Raw genomic sequence first — 25,172 nt, forward strand, 5'->3', positions numbered from 1 at the left:
ATGTTTTTATTGTTCCTACATTATTAATACATTAATAAGCTACATATAAATAGTTTTATTTGTTTCTATTCACTTTAGCAAATTATTTATTATTGTTTAATACATTCATATATATATATATATATATATATATATATATATATATATATATATATATATATATATATATAAGCACTTTGAGAATGTTTTTTTTATCCTTAGTAAACAACTTGTTAATCATACCTAACTGATGTAGTTTAGTTGATGCAAACCAGTGGTAAAGAAGTGTTTATGAGAACATTAAGAAAGCATTCATTCATTCATAGTTAATAATATTAAATATGTAATGAATTGGATACATATTTCTGCTTAATTAATGTGTATATTAATATTTTAGGAACATTTACTATTAAATCAATCAGAGCTTAATAAAGGTCATAATAAAGCACTTACTAATGGCTAGCTAAGCATTTTGCATGACTTAATCTAAAGTGAGAACTATATATGCCTAATTAAACATTTATTAACATGGTTCAACAGTAAGTATGGCCAGCTGGCCCGGGGCCAGTGTGAGAGTTTCGCTCTTTTGGGCCAGTACTGCACTGTCACTAAATCTTCCATTGAGCTTTTAAATGTGTTGTACATGTGTCCTAGTCTGATTATTAAACCACAGCAGCCTTTGATTTCATTTAAGAAAAATCCAGTTCTCTTGTGTTTCACACTTCAGTGATGTGTGAAGACGTTGACCAACTGTGTATAAGATTACAGAGAGCGAAACGCTCATTTAATGTGAAGCGTGCAACACATTCCAGACTATATATTTAATGAAATTGCAGCCTCTTACGTTGTAACAATCAAATGACAATGTAGCGAACTGCTTTTCCAGAAGTGTGAAACTTCCATCAAACAGACATGGAAACTGACACAGTGATCCATCAAAATAAAAGCTAAGTTTAAATGTATGTGTAAAATTGAATAAATTATGACAAAATAAAATATTTCTACTGTATAGTAAAAATTTCATAGAAATTTTAATAATAATAATTAGTATTATTATTACTATTACCGGTATATAAAGAATAATTATATTTTAGCACATTTCACAAGCAAGTGTGCTGTTGTACTGAATGTACAGTAAGTTTTTAATTTGTACAGTGATTCTCTGTTGTGCTCACATTATTTGACAAATAAAAACTGTTTTAGATTCTGCTGTGAAGATGTTATTGAAGCACTTTATTTGATCAAATAATTTAATTTGTTGAACTATTTATGAATTCATTTGATTAGTCATATTTTTTATAAAATATATAAATCTTTTAAACATGGAATTCAGATTTTTTTTTAATGGAAAACGTATCGGTTACCTAACGTAACCTCGGTTCTCTCTAGATGAGGGAACGAGTATTGCGTAAGCTAGCTTACGCTACGGGAAAGATTCATCTTTTCTGAGATATTGAAGCCAAAAAATTATCCTTAATTTTTGTATCCATTGTCAACGCAGTGCAGCAGCTGCAGACCTTGAGCGGGCTAGCTAGCGAGCTCATAGGTTGCTCTGCGGCAACTGCTGCAGCCTATAGACGAGCTTGGGCGAACTCGCATCCAATGAGAGGCGTCCGCGCGCTCACTGCAACAAAGCCCGCCAAAATGGGCGTGACTAGAGTGCATATAAGCGTAGTTCGTAGGCTGGAACCCTGGTTTTCATTGACTGAAGCGAAAAGTCGCTCGTGGCGCGAGCACGGCCGGCTACGCAATACTCGTTCCCTCATCTAGAGAGAACCGAGGTTACGTTAGGTAACCGATACGTTCTCTTACGAGAGGTTCTCTCGTATTGCGTAAGCTAGCTTATGCTACGGGAACCCATTGTCAACGCCGTGCGCACCAAGCATCCACTGTATGAGCCCCAGGGAATTAAGGGGGGACCCGTGGGAGCCCTTATGAGTGGGGAAATAATATTTGGCCGGCAAGAATGCGGGTCATTGATTGTGTATTACATAAGCACATAGTGGGAAGGGAACGACAGAGCGGCGGTGCCGGTCTGTGTGGAATGTGTCCCATCAGTGCAGCTCACCAGGGGAGCTGTAGCGTATCAAACCGCTAGTAGTTTTGCCTGCAGAGCGGGCACTTCCATATTGTAAAATCTGACAAAGGTGGAGGGGGAAGTCCATCCCGCTGCCACACATATGTCGTGAATGGAAATCCCGCTGGACCATGCCCACGAGGATGCCATGCCTCTAGTGGAGTGAGCCCTAATGCCCAACGGGCATGGCAGGTCTTTTGATGCGTATGCAGCAGCAATAGCGTCCACTATCCATCTAGATAGTGTCTGTTTCGAGCGGCGAGACCTTTGGTGCGCCCTCCGAGCGAAACGAAAAGCTGCTCAGAGCGTCTGAAAGCGGCGGAGCGCGCAGTATACAATCTCAGTGCTCTGACCGGGCAAAGGAGATTGGCGTCGCGTTCGCTAACGGGTGCTGGCAGCGCCGATAGGGAAATGACCTGTGCTCTGAAAGGAGTACCGATCACCTTGGGAAAATAGCCGTGTCTAGGCTTTAAAATGATCTTGGAGTCACTTGGTCCAAACTCAAGACACGCAGCGCTGACAGACAGCGCGTGAAGGTCTCCCACACGTTTGACTTATGACAGGGCAGTCAGAAAAACGGTTTTGAGTGAAAGGTATTTCAAATCCACGGATTGAAGTGGTTCGAAAGGGGGCTTTCATAGTTTCGAGAACTATAGAAAGATCCCAGATAGGAACCGATGGGGGCACGGGGGGTTCATCCTTCTAGCTCCCCTGAGGAAGCGGATGACCAGCTCGTTTTACCCCATGACTGGCCGTGCAGGGGTTCAGCGAGCGCCGCAACGGCCGCCACATACACTTTGAGCGTGGATGGGGATCTGCCCTTATCCAGCAGCTCTTGTAGAAATACTGAGCAGCGACGACACCCCACATGTCCGCGGGTCCAGGTCTCGGTCGTTGCACCATTTTGAGAACACAGACCATTTTGACGCATAGAGTCTTCTCGTGGAAGGGGCTCTAGCGTGTATGATGGTGTTTATTACTCCTTCTGGCAGAGCGACGGGTAGTCGTTGATCACCCACGCATGCAGCGCCCAGCGCTCTGGGTGGGGATGCCAAATTGTGCCGCGAGCTTGAGAGAGGAAATCTGCTCTCACTGGGATGGGCCACGGCGCTGTCAGTGACAGCTGCGTAAGCTCCGGGAACCATGTCTGATTCTCCCAACGCGGGGCTATGAGGAGCACCGAGTGACGCGTTTCCCTGATCCTCTGCATTACCTGTGGCAATAGCGAGATGGGAGGGAAGGCGTAAAGCGGGCGTCTGGGCCAGTCCTGGGCCAGCGCGTCCTCGCTTTCGAGAAAAATATTGGGCAGTGAGAGTTCTCTTTGGACGCAAAGAGGTCTATCTCCGCTCTGCCGAATAGGTGCCATAACGTCTGGACTGTTTGAGCGTGCAGGGACCATTCCCCTGGGGGAATATTGTCTCTGGACAGTCTGTCCGGGCCGTCGTTCAGGTGGCCTGGCACGTGCGTCGCCCTCAGCGAGCGCAGGTGGCACTGGGACCAACTCAGTATGCGTTTCGTCAGATGGAAGAGGTTCCTGGATCTGACACCGCCCTGACGGTTTAGGTAGGATACCACAGATCTGTTGTCCGAACGGACCAGGACGTGGTGACCCTGAATGACCGGGAGAAAGCGCACGAGCGTGTACTCGACCGCTATCATTTCCAGACAATTTATGTGAAGGAGCTTTTCCTGAACTGACCATAGGCCGAAAACCGGAGAGCCCTCGCAGACCACGCCCCAACCCGTGTTGGACGCGTCTGTCGAGATGACTTTTCGGCGAGATACAGCTCCCATTGTCACTCCCCGCTGATACCATTCGGCCACTGTCCAGGGCTGCAGAGCTGAAATACAGGTCTGAGTCACCTTGATGGGCGAGACGCGCAGGTGTTTAGCCAATGCTGAAGCGGGCGCATGTGCAGTAAACCCAGCTGAAGTACTGCTGCGGCTGAGGCCATGTAGCCTAGCACTCTCTGAAATTTCTTCAGAGGTGTGAGGCTGTTCATCTGAAATGACGCGGCTAGTCGCTGCACACGGCGCGCGCGCTGTGTATATAAGCGAGCCGTCATTGCCACTGAGTCTAGTTCTATTCCAAGGAAGGAAATTGCCTGACTGGGCTGTAGTGAGCTCTTGGTCCAATTGACTGCAAGGCCCAAACTGTTCAGATGACTGAGGAGAACTGTCCTGTGAGACAGAAGCTCCGTATGTGATTGTGCCAAAATCAGCCAATCGTCCAAATAGTTCAGAATTCGCAAACCCTGACTCCGCAGGGGTGCGAGCGCCGCGTCCATGCACTTCGTGAAAGTACGGGGTGCTAAGGACAGGCTGAACGGAAGGACGGTGTATTGATAAACCTGGCCGTCGAAGGCGAATCTCAAGAATGGCCTGTGACGGGGATTTATCTGAATCTGAAAGTATGCATTTTTCAGATCGAGAGAAATAAACCAGTCCCCTGGCGCACATGCGCGAGGAGTTTGCTGGTTGTAAGCATTTTGAACGGTCTTTTTGCAAGCGCTTTGTTCAAAACCCTGAGATCTAATATTGGTCTGAGGCCGCCGTCTTTCTTGGGGACAAGAAAATAACGGCTGTAAAACCCCGACTCGCTCAGGGAGGCGGCACTCTCTCTATGGCCCTTTTGCACAGAAGGTTTGCTATTTCTGAACGAAGCATGCACGCTGCTTCCGTGTTCAAAGTAGTTTCGAGCCGCGCTCTGAAGCAAGGAGGACGGCGATCGAACTGTAGCAAATAGCCCTGTTTTATTGTGCTTAACACCCATTCGGATATCCCTGGAATATCTTCCCACGCTTTGAAGCGTAATGTTAGAGGGTGAATGGCCAAATTGCTCTGATTGCCGCACACAGCGCGCTGAACAGAATGTGTGAGCGCGCTTACTGTGCTTATGCTGGACTGCTCGCAGACAGCATGGACAGGCTGTTCTGTGAGTGACTTCCCGATTGAGGTGAATGGGGAAAGAGTCACGTCTGTTAAGTGATGCGCAAGCATAGCCACGGGCACAGGACTTACATACAGAGAAGTGTTTGCTGGCCGTGTGACAGAGCGGGCAGAGAATGGGCGCGCGCACGTATTCGTGAACGCATTTATTGACTCTAACATTCGAGTGGTTCGTAACCGCTTTTGAGTGTGCTCTGATGGGGACACGGAACGTGTAATGCTTGTGTGTAGAGGTGAACACTAGATTGTGGGCACATTTTCTACACATAAGGCTGGTCGTGTGACAGAGCGGCCAGAGAATGGGCGCGCGCACGGATTCGTGGGTGCGTTTATTAACCCTAACACTCGAGTGGGTCGTAACCGCTTTATGTGAGTGTGCTCTGATAGGGACACGGGACGTGTAATGCTTGTGTGTAGGGGTGAACACTGAATCGTGGGCACATTTTCTACACATAAGGCTTTATTTTGGGTCGCCGTGGAAACGCCGTTTGAGTGCAGGCAAGCGGGTAATATCACCGGCTTGTTGGCTGCTGAATCCACCACTGCAGTAGCCTGAGAGAAGGGGACTGACAGGGGCGTACGGGACTTACATACAGCTGGCCGTGTGACAGAGCGGGCAGAGGAGGGGCGCGCGCACGGGCTCGTGGGCGCGTTTATTAACTCTAACACTCGAGCGGGTCGTAACCGCTTATGTGAGTGTGCTCTGATAGGGACACGGGATGTGTAATGCTTGTGTGTAGGGGTGAGCACTGGATTGTGGGCACAATTTCTACACATAAGGCATGTTTACTCTTTACAAGATTTCTTTGGGTCGCCGTGAAAACGGCGTTTGAGTGCAGGCAAACGGGTAGTATCACCGGCTTGTTGGCTGCTGAATCCACCACTGCAGTAGCCTGAGAGAAGGGGACTGACAGGGGGCGAAGCTTTGACGGTGGTCCGGCCGTGGCGGGACTGAGCCGTCGTTTTCTCAACAACGCTAGGAGGACTTCGGTTGCTCAGGTTTCAGTACAATCTTAGGCCGAGGCCCGCAGGGGCGGCTGTCTGAGCGCGATCGAGGGCGGCCGCCCTGTCGACGCTGAGAAGTCTGGCTTGTTGAGCTGGGCGCTGTGAAGAGGCTCGTGCAGGAGGCTGGTCACGTGGGCGGCCTGCAGAGGAGCTAGCGCGAAGAGGCAGAAAGAGATTCATGGCTTGGGCTTCGAGAAACGGTCAGCAATGCCACTCACCGCGGAACCGAAGAGACCGGACAGAGAGAGCGGCGCGTAGTGCGTTCAGCTTCTCCCAAGTCGGCTAGTCAGATCTGAAACAGCCTCTGTCTGTAAGACGGCCATGGAATGCAGAGCAGATGCGGCTTGGCCGGCGGCGGTATAGGCGCGGCCAACACAGGCGGAAGTAGTTCTGCAGGCCTTAGACGGGAGCACCAGCTTAGACCGCCATCTCGCGGAGGGCGGGCAAAGGTGCGGCGTGGAGTCTGTTGGGAGCCTGTTCAGGGGGTGGTGACCACTCGAGCCCGAGGCGGTCGACAACCTGTGTGAGGAGGCGCGTTAGTTCCCCTTCGACTCCGGCGCGGGTCCTGCTGGATTCCTGGGCCGAGGAGGAGGCGTGTGAGCCTGACCACTCCTCGCTGTCCGAAGCCATGATGGAACAGCCCTTATCCTCCGCTTCTTCGTCCGAGATGGCAGCAGAGCAGCCGCTCGGCGGCAACTGCGCGTCCCGAGTGGGCGGGGAGGGTGAAGGCGATGCTCGAGGGAGGGGCTCCGGCGAGGCAATCGCTTCTACCATTGGTTCCGGCAGCCTTTGAGAGCGGCGCTTTTTACTGCGCGGCTGAATGGAAGGCGGCGCGGCGGCTTCGGTCCTGAGCGCTTCGAGTCAAGCCCGCAGGGTCGACATCGGAAGCTCCTCGCAGAGATCGCATCCGCCTTCAGCGAGGGGGAGCTCTGCATGCCCCAGTCCCAGGCAGAGAGCGCAGATGACGTGGCGGTCTCCGGTGCCGAGAGGGGCGCGGCATGAGGCGCAAGTGGAGCGAGGCATCTTTAAAAAGACGCTCGTACTCTTTTGTGAAGTTCATAAGAACTAGCTTGCTTTAAAAAGGATACGTCGCCGGATGGCGTAGCTCGCAGTATGGCTGAAGGTGGCTGAGACGGCCGGCTTCTTCGAGCGCTGTCCACGCTTGCTTGATGCCCCTCGAACGGCGACGCGGCTTCCAGTTCAGAGATGCGAAGAGCTTCGCTGAAGAGATGAAAATCAGGGTTCCAGCCTACGAACTACGCTTATATGCACTCTAGTCACGCCCATTTTGGCGGGCTTTGTTGCAGTGAGCGCGCGGACGCCTCTCATTGGATGCGAGTTCGCCCAAGCTCATCTATAGGCTGCAGCAGTTGCCGCAGAGCAACCTATGAGCTCGCTAGCTAGCCCGCTCAAGGTCTGCAGCTGCCGCACTGCGTTGACAATGGATACAAAAATTAAGGATAATTTTTTGGCTTCAATATCTCAGAAAAGATGAATCTTTCCCGTAGCGTAAGCTAGCTTACGCAATACGAGAGAACCTCTCGTAAGAGAACAGAATTTGAGAAAAAAATATTTAATCGGGTCCTATTCTTTATGCCTTGCAAACTTAAACATTTCAATTTTCTTTGAAGTAATAAAAGTTGTTGATGTATTGAATATCTAATTTTGCTCATTAATACTTGTGTGACGAATGTGTGTTCCTGAACACATCTCCCGGCCTGAATCCTGAAACCTGAATTCTTCGTTGATCAGGATTCAAATCTTTGGACGTTTTTGTCATGCTGCAGACATTTGTACATTAAATACTGTGCTTATATCTTTTTACTACAAGGATTGGTACCTGAGATACAAATCCACCCCTGCAATCTCTAGATAATAATAAATTATTACATAAAATGCCCTTTTCAGTAACCACAAGCTACTGTTATTGTTCCATCTGGCTCAGCGCTGAGAAAAACAACATGTACGGCGTGACAGTGTCGCTTGTATACTTCAGTATTATAGTAAGGAAATTTTCACTAATGATGTTTAAGATGCACTGAATTGGCAAAATATCATAGTCAATAATATAGTTTTACACGCTCTTTCCTATTTCAATTTTTTTTTTTTTTTGCCATTTTATCACTGTCATGTCAAGAGTATGCGCACAGACTGTAGTGGGAGTTTTGAACTTTTCTTCTGGAATCGGATTCAATTTAATGAAATATTTATAGTAGGTCCACTGGTGAAACTGAATTAAACAGTCATTTTAATTGGCAATAATGAGAACAAGTCCACTCATAAAGCTTAATAAGATGGAACATGTTAAAGTGGCGTTTGAGCAATTTGAGGTTCTCTTTTAATAAACTGTGGATTTTCCACTCTCACTGTTATTCCTGTACTTTTTTGTTGTCTGTTTTTTGTTTTGTTGTTTGTTAAGCTTTAGTGTCTATTTTGAGCCTTTGTGATTGATTGCTGTCAAGATGGTTATTTCAGGGCCAAGTTTTAAGAGTAATAGATCGTTAATAAATGTTTAGTAATATAATTCTCACTTGAGATTAGGTCATGCGAAATACTTAGATAGCAATTAGTCAATGCTTTATTACAACCTATATATTAAGAAATAATTGCTTAAATCGTAAGTGTTACTAAAACATACATTTCAAAACATACATAAATACAGTAATTACTTTTAAATGTAAATCCAATTAATTACATATATCATTTCTTTATTTACTATGATTTCATGCCTTGTTCATGTTAAAATTGTTTTTATCAAACTGCCTATAAATGAACTTATTAACAATAATATCTTGTTTGCTACAGTGATTATAAAGAAATAACAAACAATTTTTATGCAGCTTATTAATGTAGGAACAATAGTTTATAAATGATCAACTGACTATAAACTAATGCTTTACAAATACTTTATACTGTGTAGTTATTATAAAGTGTTACCAAATATCCTTAGGACAAGATATATTTAACTTAGAAGCAAAATGGCATAATATAGTATATTAAGTCTTTGCTTTAACAGAAATCTAACTAAATTTAGTGAGTTTGGCTTACAATGCTTACAAGAAGAAAAAATATTTGCTAACGGGGTAAAAGAACTTAATTCAAAGTGAAAGCAATCTCATTTTTAACCCCACTTCCAAATAGTTTCTTTTTTTTTTTTTTAAGCATGAATATCACTATATATTTTGATAGATTATTCTGAAAACAAGACTTGATATCTTCCTGTATGTCATTTTGATTTCCAAGTAAATATATCTTGTTTTAAGCATGGTAAGATATATTTTTACTGGAAAACAAATACTGATAAAGATTTTTTACTTCTCACCACTCTTATTACGCTCTAGATTTTCTAAAAATTCTGCCAGAGCACAATGAGGAAGTGTTCAAGATCCTCCTCATCCCTCCAGCTGTGTATTTCCTGCGAGGCAGGCTCCTGCCAAGACTCTCTTTATCTTGTAATTGTATTCTTACTCAACACTTTAGCCCATTACAATATGGATTTTCTCCCAGGCATGTGGTTAGAAAGCAGCGTTTGAGTGATATGAACACATCCCATCAGAAACATTATCTGCTAAAATAGTTTATTGTAATGAAGATGACTAATGTTATTATATTGGCAAATCTGATGAAGTCCTGCTGTGTCCCATGTAGAGTGCTCTGAATAGCTAGACAGACGTTTTAACGAGCAGCTATGTTCCGTGCCGCAGCGACATCAATTTGTCCAAAGCGACTTTATTAGCAACAGTGCTATATACAAGCTTTAGCTTCATTTAATTTCCTTTGGCATTAGAGATTCAGGATGAGAATACGATCAAGATGGAGATAAAAGTTTCACTTACCAACATTTTTTTTTCCTCACCCACTGCAATGATGTGGGATGCAGTTTTGGCAGAATTCCTGACAGTTTAAAAGTGTGCCAATATCAGTCCAAAAACTTTCAAACAAATAAGGCTGTGTATAGAAATCCTCCATTCTTTGACTACAAACTCTTCAGACATGTTTAGTAAGTTCTGTTCTCTGTTTTGTGTGCAGCTGTGTTGTGTTCTGTTGTCACTATCGCTGTGGAGGACCTCTTTATAGATAAACAAAATTAATTTTCATTTCAATGCCCCAATGTTGCGTGGGCACTGCTTGAACTGATGCTCTCGGGCCCTATCATGAACACGTACAGGTGATCAATGGTCAGTTAACATTTTCATTAAATAATATATTCGATTTCAGTTTGTTTCACACCAAACCGTATGCTTTCATAACAATCATGAGTCTCACGGAATTGTTATGTGGGTTATAGTACACTATAAGGAGGCTCGACACAAGGATAACAACAGTATGTCCCTTGAACCCACGGCTTTATTCTTCCCCCATTTTACAACCACCTACACAAGGTTCCTACCCCAGTAGTTAACCTGATACTACATCCCCCTTTCTAAGCAAAGGATAAACTATGTACAGATGCAGAAACATTAATAACATTAAGAGCATTTCTAAACTTTAACAGAAGGCTCTTCCGATTACTTATACTGAAAATATAACCCATATCATCACTAAAATGATGATCAAGATCAGTACAGCCGTAACACACATTTATGGTTCTTTTTTTTTCATAAGTTTGGCTGTGAAGTACTATGAACATGTGCTTCTGTAAACACTTTATCAACAACATAATTTGGCGACTATCAACTACTCCCTGCCCTCCCCCACCTCTCGGGTGCCATTCCTAAGAACGAACAAAGTCTTTCAAGTAAGATGGAGGATTCCTTATTCGGGCTGGGAAACGTCTTTCGCACACATGAGACTGCTGACTGGCTACACACTGTGCTCCGGGTGTGACAGGAGTGTGTGTGTCAGGAACTGTGCTCTCGGGTGCTGGTTCAATTAAGTTAGCAGGTTCTCCAGGAGCCACAGGGGTTGGTGAAAGATGGTATCTGTTCCTTCGCAGAGTGCCCCCAGGCGTCTCAATGATGTATGACCTCGGCGTGCCGGCAGTAGACACCACCATGTATCTTTGACCCACACATGATCACCGGGTTGAAGGTACGGCATGTCGCGTGCTCTGTGTCTTTGGTCATAATTCTGTCGCAGTTTTTGTCTGTACGTTTGCTCTGTCCTTTTCAGGTTATCCATGTCTGCGCACCCTGGGTTGAGCTTGGATGGAATGACAGGAACTGGCGTTCTCATTTTCCTCCCCATCAGAAGTTCAGAGGGACTGAATCCATTCGCCAGGGGAGCAGCTCGATAAGCCATCAGGGCTAGATAAGGGTCGCTGGATTTCTTGAGAAGACTTTTGATTGTCCTCACAGCACGCTCCGCCTCCCCGTTGCTCTGTGGGAAATGGGGACTGGATGTCACATGACTAAAACCCCAATCCTGCGCGAACTGTCTGAAAATCTCTGATGCAAACTGTGGGCCATTGTCTGAGCGGACCACTTCAGGTATACCATGACGAGCAAAGATAGACTTGACGTGATCAATCACAGCTCCAGATGTTGTAGACGTCAGTTTGGCTACTTCAAAATATCTGGAGAAATAGTCCACGATGACCAGGTATTGTCTGCTGTCTATCTGGAATAAATCCGCTCCTACAGTGGACCATGGTCTTGGCGGAAACTCAGTAGACATCATCTTTTCTTTGAAATTGACTCTTTCACGGCTACACACATCACATTTCTCTATCATGTTTGTCAGCTCTCTGCTGAGCCCTGGCCACCACACTGAATACTTAGCTCGCTCTCTGCATTTAGTTATTCCCAGGTGGCCCTCGTGCAGCTTTGACAGAATGTCCGCTCTGAGTGATGCTGGGATGACTATCCTGCTGCCATACAACAGTAGACCATCTTGGATTGTGAGCTCACCTGAAAATTGCAGATATGGCTGAAACACTCTGTTAATTGAAAATTTATCTGGCCATCCTTCGACACAGAATTTCTTCAAGTGCTTGAGTGTGGAGTCGTCGTCCTGGTGTCTCTGAATTTCTCTTAACCTCTTTTCTGTAGCTGGGAGATTCACTACAACAGAGTCAACATAGAGGTTGATTTCCTCCTCTTGCAATCCTTCTGCTGTGTGACTGATGGGAGCTCGGGACAGCACATCCGCAGTTGCAATGTCTTTGCCGGCCACATGTGATATGGTGTAGGCAAAACGCATTAGTCGCATGCGCAGACGCTGTATGCGTGGAGGAAGTTCATCTAAGCTCTTTGAGCCTAGTAGAGGAATTAGGGGCTTGTGGTCTGTCTCAATATGAAAACTCTTTCCAATGAGGAACTCTGCAAACCTCTCACAGGCCCATGTTGATGTTAGCGCCTCTTTCTCGATCTGGGCGTAACGCTGCTCAGTGCTGCTGAGGGCTCTCGAGGCATACGCCACAGGTTTCCACTCTGTGTCTGTGTGCCGCTGGAGAAGAACGGCGCCCATCCCATATGAGGAAGAGTCGGCGGAGACAAGCGTTTCAGCATTCGGGTCATACAATGCAAGCCCTGGGGGTGTCGTCAGTTCTTTTTTTATGTTATCAAAAGCCTGTTGTTGTTGCGGCCCCCAGGCCCACATACTGGACTTTTTCAGCAGGTCTCTGAGTGGTTGTGTTCTCTCAGCCAAGTGAGGCAGGAACTTCCCCAGGTGGTTTGTCATTCCCAGGAAGCGTCTCACCTTACTGACGTTACTGGGTGCTGGCATAGCTTTTACAGCACTCACTTTATCAGGGTCAGCACTGATGCCTGATGCCTCGATGACCTGCGCCAGGAATTTGATCCTGCTCTTAGAAAACTCACACTTGTCGTTGAGCGTCACTCCCGCCTCCTGCAGTCGTGACAGTACTCTCCACAATCTCTCATCATGCTCCGTCTGTGTGGCTCCCCAAATGAGCACGTCATCCATCTGACACAGAACACCCACTAGGCCCTCCAAGATGCATGACATGAGCTTTTGGAAATGTTCTGGTGCTGACGAGATCCCAAAGCACAGGCGATTGTAACAATACCGCCCGAACGGAGTTATGAAAGTGGTTAGCAGAGTTGACTCCTTGGACAGTGGAATCTGCCAAAAGCCTGTGTTGGCATCTAGCTTTGAAAACACTTTGGCTCCAGCGAGCTGTCCTAAAGTGTGTTCAACTGAGGGGAGGGGGTTCTTCTCTCTCATAACTGATTTGTTCAGCTGTGTGAGATCGGTGCATATTCTCACCTTGCCTGTGCGTTTCGGCACCACCACCATAGGCGCACACCATTCATTGGGCCCCTCCACCTTTGAGATAACTCCCTGCTGCTCCATACGGTCCAGCTCCTTTCTGACCATTGGCAGGAGTGGGAGGGAGATGCGCCTGGGAGTTGAGAGGGAGAAAGGCTGAGCGCCTGGTTTCAGTACTATGTTGTACTCGCCCTCCATTTTACCTAGTCCACAGAAAAGCTTTGGGAACTCCCTTTTTACTGTCTCTTTGGAGTCCAGGCTGACATTATTTATTCTGGCGACCAACTGCAGTGCCACTGCAGCAAGCCCGCCTAGCAGTGGTGTGCACAGCCCCTCCACAACGTAAATTTCCTCTTTAGTACTTTTACTGTTTTTTCTGAGAGTGGCGGTGAACTTGCCCTTCACATTCAGACGAGTCCCTCCTGGCCCCAGGAGAACCCTCGTTGACTTCTCCAGCCTGCTGAACTGGCCTTGGTTATACAGCATTTCCGATATAGCGGTGACGTCTGCGCCAGTGTCAATTTTAAAGCGTGCATTGAGATTCTCCACATGTATGTCTGTCATCCATGGGCTGTCATTTGCGTCCGCTGACAGTGAACCCAGAAATGCAACTTCCTCACCAGTGTCCTCAACCACTGTAGCTACATGCATGTCACACATTCTTTTGGTTTTGCATACTCTGGCGTAATGTCCTTTTTTTCTGCAGTTATTGCATATTACCTCTTTAGCTGGACATTGTTGTTGGCTATGCCATCTTGTATCACCACATCTGCTGCATTGTGCTTGTCATTCCTTCTGTTTTTTTTCTGTTTGCTTGTAATGTTGCTTGGGTTGTTTTGGTATGGGTTGTTTTGCGCGTGCGCCGTTGCGCTGTCGCGCGTGCACGCTGTCAAGCTGAGCGTTAGACATATCTGTTTTGAAGTTCATTTTTAGCATTTCTTGTTGCTTCTTCAATTGCTCGCTTTGTCTAGCTCTGTTAATTGCTTTCTCTAAAGTCAGTTCGGGATCGAGTTGTAGCTGTTCTGACAAGCGTTTATCTCTCAGACCCACAACAAGTCTATCTCTCACCATTTCGTCATGCAGAGCCCCGTATCCGCAGTGCTCTGCTAGACAGTGCAGCGCTGTGTGAAAGCTGTCAGCCGACTCGCCCATTTCTTGCTGCCTCTGGTTAAACTTTGCCCTCTCGAAGATCACATTTCTGCGTGTTACAAAGTGAGCATCCAGCTTTCTCTTAACTGTGTCGTACTCACTCGCTTCCTCTGGGCTGAGGTGCAGGGAAACCAGTATATCCTCCGCCTCCTCCCCCATTGTGTAAATCAGTGCATTCTCTTGATTTTCGTCCGCTTGTGTCTCCAATCCAGATGCGATGCGGAATCTGTCGAAGCGTTTAATCCATTTAGTCCAGTCTTCGGCTTTAAATGTGAACTTCTCTGGTGGGGAAACTTGAAACTGATTCATTTCGCCGTCCGTGAGATCGCTAGCATTAGCGTTAGCCTCAAACTTTCGGTAATCGGCAGAGAGAAAACAAATAAACAACTAGCCTGCGTCCTGTGTTATCTCTTATTTGTTCGACATCCGTTAATATTACGTTTTTGCTTCTGACACCATGTTATGTGGGTTATAGTACACTATAAGGAGGCTCGACACAAGGATAACAACAGTACGTCCCTTGAAACAAAGGCTTTATTCTTCCCCCATTTTACAACCACCTACACAAGGTTCCTACCCCAGTAGTTAACCTGATACTACAGGAATAATTTGTTAGACTTCCGAATTATATTTTTGTGTCTATTTGAAGCTTGGAGAGGTGACCACTATAAACTGCCATTGTATGACATCACAATACATCACTGAGTACAATGTTTTTTTCACAATTTCTCCTTTTGTGTTTAGAAAAAGAAAAAAGTCATATAGGTTTATAACAACATAGGGGTGAGTAAACAATGATTTAATTTTATTTTTGGGTGAACTATCCTTTTAAGGTGCCTTTAGCCCTGTAGTAACCTACTGCCCGCTGTATTCTCCAGCAAATCTAAATAGCTTTCTATAGGACAAAACTTGCCATATCTCATGGTTAAATGATTAGAGTCAATATTTAAGCCCATTGTAATGAGATCCTAAAATGATTTACCAACTGGCCATAAATATAGACAATGGATTTGATTTAAATCAATATCTCAGAGATTCCCTTTGCGAAGCTGAGTGCAAATGTTGCTTTTCCTAAGTTGTTCATTAGAGAATTAAAGTTTTCCTTTGGCTGTGAATATAAATAGATGACTAAATGAAACGTGGAAGGTCATAATTTCCCAAGCGAGGGTTGCTAACACGTTTACAAGTAAAGATTGCGATTTCATTTTCTTGATTTAATAGGCAAGTGGAAAACAATTAAATAGCAAGAGATTCTCTCTGTGTTTGGGCTTGTGTTATCTCCATATTCTTGAAAGTTGTTCTCAGCAGAATGCCCAAGAGAATCTGGGCTGAGCTAATGACAATAGGTAGTCTCATTAACAAGATCAACAAAGAATTACTGTTACTCATGATATTAAAAGCTGCAAAACCAATGGAATTCAATATAATGACCAAATATCAGTTGAAATGAATTACATGAAAAGGGGCTACTTTGTTATTCTAGACATAGATTTGTAGGAATTGTACCTTCTATAAAGATTCCAATGCTTTCCCTAAGTAAACAGTGTAAGCATGGGCATTGGAGGTATTTGGTTGGAACATTAGATTCACAGACGAGATCCCCACGCAGCCTGATCCACCCACACAGACGGAAGGGGGTGGGGGGTCATTTCATCTGATTATTCATCAGTGTCATTATGCTAATGGAGGTAGCATAAGTTAGTTTGGCACAATCCAGTGATTATGGAGATTATACCTGCCCTTAGATGCTTAAAGTATGCTTCAGTTGAAATTAGTTTACAGACATAAGACTCCTACTGGATGTGCAGGGGATCTAGAGGAGCACAGGAAGATCTATGTGGGAATATTTTGCATTAGGCTCTTGGTTTGTGTCTATTTTCTCTGGCTAAACTGCTTGAAAAGCCCTTCTAAGAGGCAAGTAAGCTATTGATTTTTACTTGTTTAAACACACTGGTAGGATTTCGATAATTTGAAAGATGTGATCACTCTGTTCAGAATACTGATGTTCAAAATCTAAATTACATTTGATAACATTTGTCCAATTGTATTAATACTTCCATATCCTACTGGTATCTATTGTTTAAAGCAGAATCCTCTCTGTATGCCATTTAGTATCCCAGGTCCTGAGGAGCAAACATCATGTCTCCTGAGAATTCACTTTAGGATGTTGTTTATCCTTTTGTACTTCTAGGGCAAATAAGCAGAGCACACTCCAGAGCATTGCATTGTGTACTTGAGTTTTAACAGATTTGCTAACAGATTTGGTTACTGTAATAACTGTGTATGTAATGTTATGTTGCCTCTAACCCCAGAAGGGAAATGCAAAGCCAAATGTAGGTATATCATTTGTATAAACACTATTTTATTTGCCCTTTTTAGCAACATGCAATATTTCAGACCTATTTTACAGTACTTGCATTACAGTAGGTATTTGTTTGCATGGCGCTGTGTGAGATGTTTACTGGTTTGGACTCACAAGAAAATTGTGACTTTGGGCTGTATTTGATTGTGTTTTCTTCCATAACATTGAATCGATTCTTATCCTTGTGGAGGCCCTTGATGTACTACATGTAGGAAATAAAGATTTACTGAGCTAAAAAAACAAAGGAACACAGAGTGCTCTGAAGGATTGGTTCCAAGGATAAATTATAAGATTTAGCAAAAAGTAATGGCCTAATTTACCACCAAATACATGCCCCTCCCACAAAACTTGTGTTAATCATCCAAATAATTGTATATATTATTTTACTTGTATATTATTTTATAATCTGAGCATAACCTTGATGATAATTACAAAAACAAAATACTTTTTGAAGAACCCTATATAATTTTATCCATAGTCAAGTCATTTTTATTTGTATATCGCTTTTCACAACACACATCGTTTCAAAGCAGGTTTACAGAAAATCATGCTTTAACAGAAATAAAAAGAAATAAATGAAACTGTAATATCTATAATGTCTTACACTGATCATTGTGTAGTTGGATTAATATGATTGTAAAATGTGTATAGAAATTAAATAATTAAATAATAATTGAATTTAAAACCCCAGTGAGCAAGCTGAAGGCAACTGTGGCAAGGAACACAAAACTCCATAAGCTGTTGGTTAATAGAGAAAAATAACTTGGGGAGAAACCAAGCTCAATGTGGGGGCCAGTTCCCCTCTGGCTAACATCATGAATATAATGCCAATATTAGTTATTTATGTACTGTTTCTTGGTTAAAAAATGAATAAACTACATAAGTGTTAAGGGCCAGTGTTTAACTAGAAATGTGCGAGACTAGTCGACTAAACGGTTCTGATGGTGCTAGTCGACACTGGAATTACTAGTCGGTTAATATTTCCCCTCATTAATCAACATTTTTACACATTTATGTTGGACTTTATATTTTTACACACTGTGCATGTTTCTTCCCTCTCTCACTTGCTGCACGTGCAGGAAAATGTCCTCTCGCTAGCCAAGCAAACTTATGAAATCAATTCGGTTGTGGTGCGGTAATCAAAGTCCTTATGGATGTTTTACATTTGAGTCTTCTTTACATCTGTGCATGCTTGTACATTTTTTTTCCGCTATGCAAGTTTTTTTAAGCTCAGGATAGCAGCCTCAGGTGAGTCAAGTCCGTTTTTCACTGGACCATTCCGACGTGTTAATTTTGCTCATCAAAAAATGTATGCTTTTTAGAGCATTTGTTTCTCTCTTATTTGGTTCATTATTTTGGACAATGTCCTGACTGTGGTGAATTCCATTTGGAACAGGCTGGTTGCTCTATCGTCCTGCAATATTCATATAATTGTAGGGATGCACCGAAATTTCGGCCGCCGAAAATTTTCGGCACTTTCGGTTTTCGGCCGAAAGAGAAAAAAGGCCGAAAATATGAGCCGAAAATATATACCTCCTCGCCCCGCCCCTCAGTGCTCAGATTTCAATCTGGATCGATGTAGCCCTTATCACAGCTGTTAGATAATTCCACAACGGCGCTACCAAACAAAGGCCGATCATGTCAGCGGTGTGGAAATTCTTCAAAGTTTCTGATAAGGACATCAAATTTGCGATCTGCAGTGTTTATTCAGCAGAACTTTCAAGATATATATATACAGAATACAGCAAGAGATTCTACAGGAAAATGTCACAACTAGCGCAGCTACACCACAACTTGAGGTGTATCTAGCTGAACTACGCCAGAAGCGACAATCCCCTTGACTACAGGCGCATAAACAAACACCGCTTTCCTTTGCTTGCGCGGATTGCGCACAGATCTGCCCAAGCACCAGCACAAGAAAGTTTAGCAACTTTTGTTCTTGAAGAGAAACCTGTCACTTGTAGTTAAATAGAAAGCGGTCAAATATGATGTGTATAGCAATTACATTACACTTGTTCTTCACTTGAGGATACATCTGTCGTTTACAGTTGAGGTTGGATTTAGTTCAATTACTGCTGTTTTGCACAATCATTTTCACTTAAAGTGTACATACGTTTACATACACAGAATAGAGCACTGATCTATATATATAATTATATATTATAGTTATATATAGATCAGTGGAATAGAGGTCCTCTGCCATTCTGTGTTCTGCCTGTTGTTTTAATTAAAATTACTGTTGCATATTTAAACTTTTTGAAAGATGCTAGCTAAGTTCATTACTTGACTGTTGTTGTGCATATAATAGTTTTCTAAAACTTTACATTATTTGGATAATTGTTAATAAAATCTGTAAAATTAGATTTTTACAGAACTGAAAGAAGAATAATATTTAATATAGTTTTAATATATTTTTTGTCTAATTTTGGTGTGTTACTTTCAATAAAAGTGTGATTTATTTTATTGGTTTGTAGTTTTTCAATTCAGATTAATTAAATTCATGAAATTAATGAAAAAGTATCAAATTAATACAATTATACACAACATTTTTTTTTTTTAAATAGGTAAAAATTTCGGTTTCGGTTTTCGGCCAAGTGCATCCTGGATTTTCAGTTTCGGTTTCGCCCAGAATTTTCATTTCGGTGCATCCGTATATAATTGCTTTCAATATTCAGTGCATCCGGAAAGTATTCACAGCGCTTCACTTTTTCCACATTTTGTTATGTTACAGCCTTATTCCAAAATTGATTAAATTCATTATTTTCCTCAAAATTCTACAAACAATACCCCATAATGACAACATGAAAGAAGTTTGTTTGAAATCTTAGCAAATTTATTAAAAATATAAAAATCACATGTACATAAGTATTCACAGCCTTTGCCTATGACACTCAAAATTGAGCTCAGGTGCATCCTGTTTCCACTGATCATCCTTGAGATGTTTCTACAACTTGTTTGGAGTCCACCTGTGGTAAATTCAGTTGATTGGACATGTTCAGTTGATTTGGAAAGGCACACTCCTGTCTATATAATGTCCCACAGTTAACAGTGCCACTCCTCAGTAAAAGGCACATGACAGCCCGCCTGGTGTTTGCCAGGCGGGCACACCATGAGAAATAAAATTCTCTGGTCTGATGAAACCAAGATTTAACTATTTGGCCTGAATGGCAAGCGTCATGTCTGGAGGAAACCAGGCACCCCTCATCACCTGCCGAATACCATCCCTACATTGAAGCATGGTGGTGGCAGCATCATGCTGTGGGGATGTTTTTCAGCGGCAGGAACTGGGAGACTAGTCAGGATAGAGGGAAAGATGAATGCAGCAATGTAAAGAGACATCCTTGATGAAAACCTGCTCCAGAGTGCTCTGGACCTCTGGGTGAAGGATCATCTGATGATCATCTTCCAACAGGACAACGACCCTAAACACACAGCCAAGATAACAAAGGAGTGACTACGGGACAACTCTGTGAATGTCCTTGAGTGGCCCAGCCAGAGCCAGACTTGAACCCGATTTAACATCTCTGGAGAGATCTGGTAATGGCTGTGCATCGATGCTCCCCATCCAACCTGATGGAGCTTGAGAGGTCCTGCAAAGAAGAATGGGAGAAACTTCCCAAAAATAGGCGTGCCAAGCTTGTAGCATCATACTCAAAAATACTTGATGCTGTAATTGGTGCCAAAGGTGCTTCAACAAAGTATTGAGCAAAGGCTGTGAATACTTATGTACATGTGATATTTTTCATTTTTTATTTTTAATAGATTTGCAAAGATTTCAAACAAACTTCTTTCACGTTGTCATTATGGGGTATTGTTGGTAGAATTTTGAGGAAAATAATGAATTTAATCAATTTTGGAATAAGGTTGTAACATAACAAAATGTGGAAAAAGTGAAGTGCTGTGAATACTTTCCGGATGCACTGTGTATGCCTGTTAAATATTCGCTAACGTTGATTCACTGAATGCGTGTCATGTTCTATATTTAATGTACAATGATCATAATACAAGGTGAGCACGTCACAGATAAATGCCCCTTTTCAGTGGAATTTAGCTTTGGATTTGGAATAGATTAAGCATTTTAAATGGATAGCATAACATTCTTTTACTGTCTTTTGAAGGTTGGTTTCTTTATAGACTAGTCGACTAAAAAAATTCAGTTTAAACCTCAGTGAAATCAGTCGTTCAGCACATCCCTAGTTTACGTTTACATTTATGCATTTGGTCGACGTTTTATCCAAAGCGACTTAAAGAGCCCTTATTACAGGGACAATCCCCCCGGAGCAACCTGGAGTTAAGTGTCTTGCTCAAGGACACAATGGTGATGGCTGTGGGGATCGAACCAGCAACCTTCTGATTACTAGATTACTAGTTATGTGCTTTAGACCACTACACCACCACCACTCCAGTTTAAACATTAAAATTAATTACTAATGTCTTTGAAGTTCATCCTAGATTAAGTTCACAAAGATGAATTGTCCTTTGTTAGTTGGCTGATGAAGGCTTTTGTTGGCAATTAATTGATAGTCTATGTATTCCATTTTAAGAGTGTAGTCCATCAGTAGATAAAAGTGATGCAGGCAGAGATCAATGAGGTGCATCGCAGTTCAACCAGCGTCATTTCGGTGAGGTCTATCCTAAGTCCAAGGTTCAGGCAGTGGCATATGCAGTATCCCATGTCTTATGGTTGGAGTTGGCATCAGTTCATCCTCTGAAGTCCATCATAATAGACTGAAGTGATGTCTGGCTTGCAACGGCTGCATGTAGTCATCATCACTCAGAGACATGTAGCAGTGGAGTCCGACACCAAGCAGGAACGGAGCTGGATAAGAATCCCTAGGTTGAGACGGGGAAAACAAATAGAATAATATTAACGTAGATGCCATTCAGATTTATGCAGAGATATAGATCATGATAAATGTTTCTGGTTCCGGCAGACCTAACTAAAGCGGCCTTATTGTGGGTTGATGGATAAATTAGGTGCAGAAGTCTTTAGTCTAGACTTAAACTGAGTGAGGTCTGCGACCCGAATATTGTTAGGGAGATTATTCCATTGTTCAGGAGCCCAACAGGAAAATGATCTACCTCCTTTTGTGGATTTTGATATTCTAGGAACTATTAACAGGCCAGAATTTTGTGATCATAATGAACGTGATGGAATATAGCATGACAGAAAGTCACTTAAGTACTGCAGAGCTAGACCATTCAAAGCTTTGTATGTAGTTAACAAAAATTTTAAATGAATACAAAATTTAAGAAGTAGCCAATGTAATTACAATGTAATGGGGCTAATATGATCATATCTCTTTGTTCTAATCAGCACTATGTCTGCTGCATTTTGAACCAATTGAAGTTTATTAATTGAACTTGCTAAACATCCTCCCCGTAACGCATTACAATAATCTAGTCTTGAGGTCATGAACGCATTCATTCTTTTTTAATCAGCAACAGAAAGCATATGTCGTAACTTAGCAATACTGTATTTCTGTAGTAGAAGAATGCTGTTCTACAAACATTGGAAATTTGATTTTCAAAGGACAGATTGGTATCAAATATAACAAGTTCTTCACTGTTATTTGCTTAGCATCTTCCCCACACTTAGGGTTAGGGGTTAGCAGCTCTCAAATCTCATACAGAAAAAAAACATTCATGTTGCAACTGGTTACAAGACGCACGAGAGCCACTAACATTTGGCATCTCTGACGTCAAACCTGTCAGAACATCTTGAGGCAGCAGATTTTGAATGTTTGTATGAGATTGAAGGAGTTTAAAGAGCTAGAGCAGAGGGGAACATTTTAGGGAATTATATTTGATTTCAATTTGTTTCTCACACAAAGCTATCACATGGCATCAGAGGACTTGGGATACATTGAATTAAAAAAATGTTAACCCAAGAAATGTGGCATCATCTAAATTAAACTCTTCAACTCTGGTGCATTTTACTCCAAATTTAAAAGCTTAACATACACTCATAGAGTAGACTAATTGCATAAAATTGATCTAAATCTTCAAAATCTAAATTTCATCTATCACCTTCCATCACAATATACAGATCTGAAATGTAGGTGGCGCTCGAACACAGCTGAGCACTCACACTATAGACATGCACATTCCCTCTGTTTCATAATAAATCTCAGCTTCTGAATCATCAGTTTTGTGATGATTTTATTGTCAATACTTGATAACATATTTTGCCAAGGTTTTGTTTATAATGCCTTTGGTGCTGGACTGGAATTTTTTCTGGACATCCGAGATATAAAACTGGATTATTTTACCAAGCAATCTCACAGGCAAGTTTTTTTTACTACTACTACTACTACTACTACTACTTTGGAGCCTACAGAAGCAGTGATTTGAGCAGAAATTAGACATTTATCTTTGTTGACTTACAGAGATCATATTTAACCTTGTGATTCTTTTGATAATCATTCGAACTGTAGTGTAAGGGTGACAAAACTGTAAAATGTATGAGAGCTGAATGAGAGCTTTCATTTAATATATGACTTGTCTACAGTATAAGTGCTATGTGAAAAACGTTTATATTCACATGCATATTTCTACGTCATCTCCTATAGGCAGTGCTCATTTGCAATGCAACATATTTAAGGCTTTATTTTACATAGCATAAATGCACAAGTGGTGGCATTTTCTTGAAAGATTCTAAGCTTTCAAATGATGCCACAATGTGGAAGGGTGGAGGGCGGGGCCGGGTCGTGATCCTACACCCCCGGTCCCGTATTAGGCTAATTATGCCTCCGTTAACGATCTCTCTCACTCGCACGATACCCTGCAGTCGACTTTTATCCCTCACTGAGGCATAATTAGCCTAATACGGGACCGGGTGTGTAGGATCACAACCCGGCCCCGCCCTCCGCCCTGCCATACACATATACCTGGCTTCTGGATCCAGGGACTTTAATGTTTTAAGCATGCATTATTTCACAATATAGAGGTTTCGGTTTTTCCCCATTCAAGTAGTCAGGAGCTGCACTTTTGCTGCCTGGGAGCATTCCAAAGATGGTCGCAGAGTGGACTGACTTGCCTTGACAGGGACTTTGGTTGCACGGAGGTCAGAAAATCATAGGGGGTTTGAACGTTAATGACATGTTAACCTTAAAAGTTTAGCTTTGGGTGAAGTAATGTAATCTTTTTAAACGAGTTGAATATGGCTCCAGAGTGACGTTTTAATGTCTTTTGAAAACAATAAAAAAAAGTGATGTTTTGGTGGTGTGGGATGAAAGTGCCTATATTGATGTTTTCTTATGACAGTGTTTTGGCCATGGAAGATGGATGATTGGAAAAATAGATTACAAATGGTATAGACTATTTCAGTACCCTGAGGGACCTTAATCATATGCCAGTCCATAATATTACCTCTTCATAATGACACCTCTTTGATGTCTTAGAATGCATTTGAAAGAGTAATCAGACATTGATTGTGATGGACAATGCAGAGTGTGATTGAGAACACATTGTAGCCATACCACCTGTAAACCTGCCCTCCATATCTTCCCATGGGTGCACAGTTGTGCTTTTGATCAAGAATGTGCCTAGACTGTAGCACTCACATGAACATTATGTATAATTTAAAATTCCTTGGTTAATATTTTTTGTAATGATAAAGAGTCTCCTGCCAGTCCATGGCCTGATTACCTCATGCATCTCATTAAATGTGTGTCCATTGGACATTTTCTCAGCATCTCACAGGAAGCTGTCAGTTACACTGCTGCTAACTAACAATCTTTGCTGAACAGCGAGATTAACGTCTCACTGTGACTAAATCAATTACAGTAAAGTCCACACTTCTAACAGTTTAGGAGATAATCAGCATCAGCACAGATCTACATTGAGACCATTTTTCTGAGACATTTTAAAGTATAATAGGATTTCACCAACAAGAAAGACATTATTCAAATTTAATCATTCATTTTATTCTACAGTATGAAAACTGTGATATGTGAAAGATAAAATTATTTAGAGTTGATTGACAAGGCATGTGACATTTCCAGTCTGCATCCATGCTGTTGCAAACAATAGACAGCAATCTAATACTCATTGATATGAAGTCTAAAACTAATCTAGTTTACAATCACCTGTAACATTCATTATCTGTACTTATAATATAGTATATCAACCAACATGCAACCCACTCATGCATACTGAAGTTGCTAAGGGGGTATTAATGGTGTATGTAACTGCAAACTCTGCATAACTTCAACCTCACTACGCATGCTGCCATATTGATTGGAAAGCTCTGTATCGTTTTAAAAAACACACCTTTATTTACTTTCATATTGTGTTCACAGATTTAGAAATAAGTTTATGCAATTATGAGCAAGCTTGCTTAATCTTGTAAATGTGTAAATGAAGCAGTTTCCATTTGTTTTTATTTACTCAATTGTTTTGGTCATATGACTTTCAATATCAGAAGGCAGTAATACAATGAAATATCATTTTTCTTGTCAAAGAGAGTTTGTAAAA

General features: G+C 42.5%; 2 protein-coding genes across 2 annotated transcripts in view; one reads left to right on the forward strand and one right to left on the reverse strand.

Annotated features, from left to right (window-relative positions):
• The window catches only part of LOC127653835 (leucine-rich repeat-containing protein 4C-like), a 66,808-nt gene that overhangs the window by 33,971 nt on the left and 7,665 nt on the right, over positions 1 to 25,172 (forward strand). The gene's annotated exons all lie outside the window — the stretch shown is intronic.
• Positions 10,883 to 13,834, reverse strand: LOC127655428 (uncharacterized protein K02A2.6-like). The gene has a single exon (XM_052143259.1). It carries the CDS (start codon positions 13,832 to 13,834, stop codon positions 10,883 to 10,885), a length of 2,952 nt encoding a protein of 983 aa, XP_051999219.1.

Source organism: Xyrauchen texanus, chromosome 2 (genome assembly GCF_025860055.1).
Source record: "Xyrauchen texanus isolate HMW12.3.18 chromosome 2, RBS_HiC_50CHRs, whole genome shotgun sequence".
Classification (NCBI taxonomy): Eukaryota; Metazoa; Chordata; class Actinopteri; order Cypriniformes; family Catostomidae; genus Xyrauchen; species Xyrauchen texanus.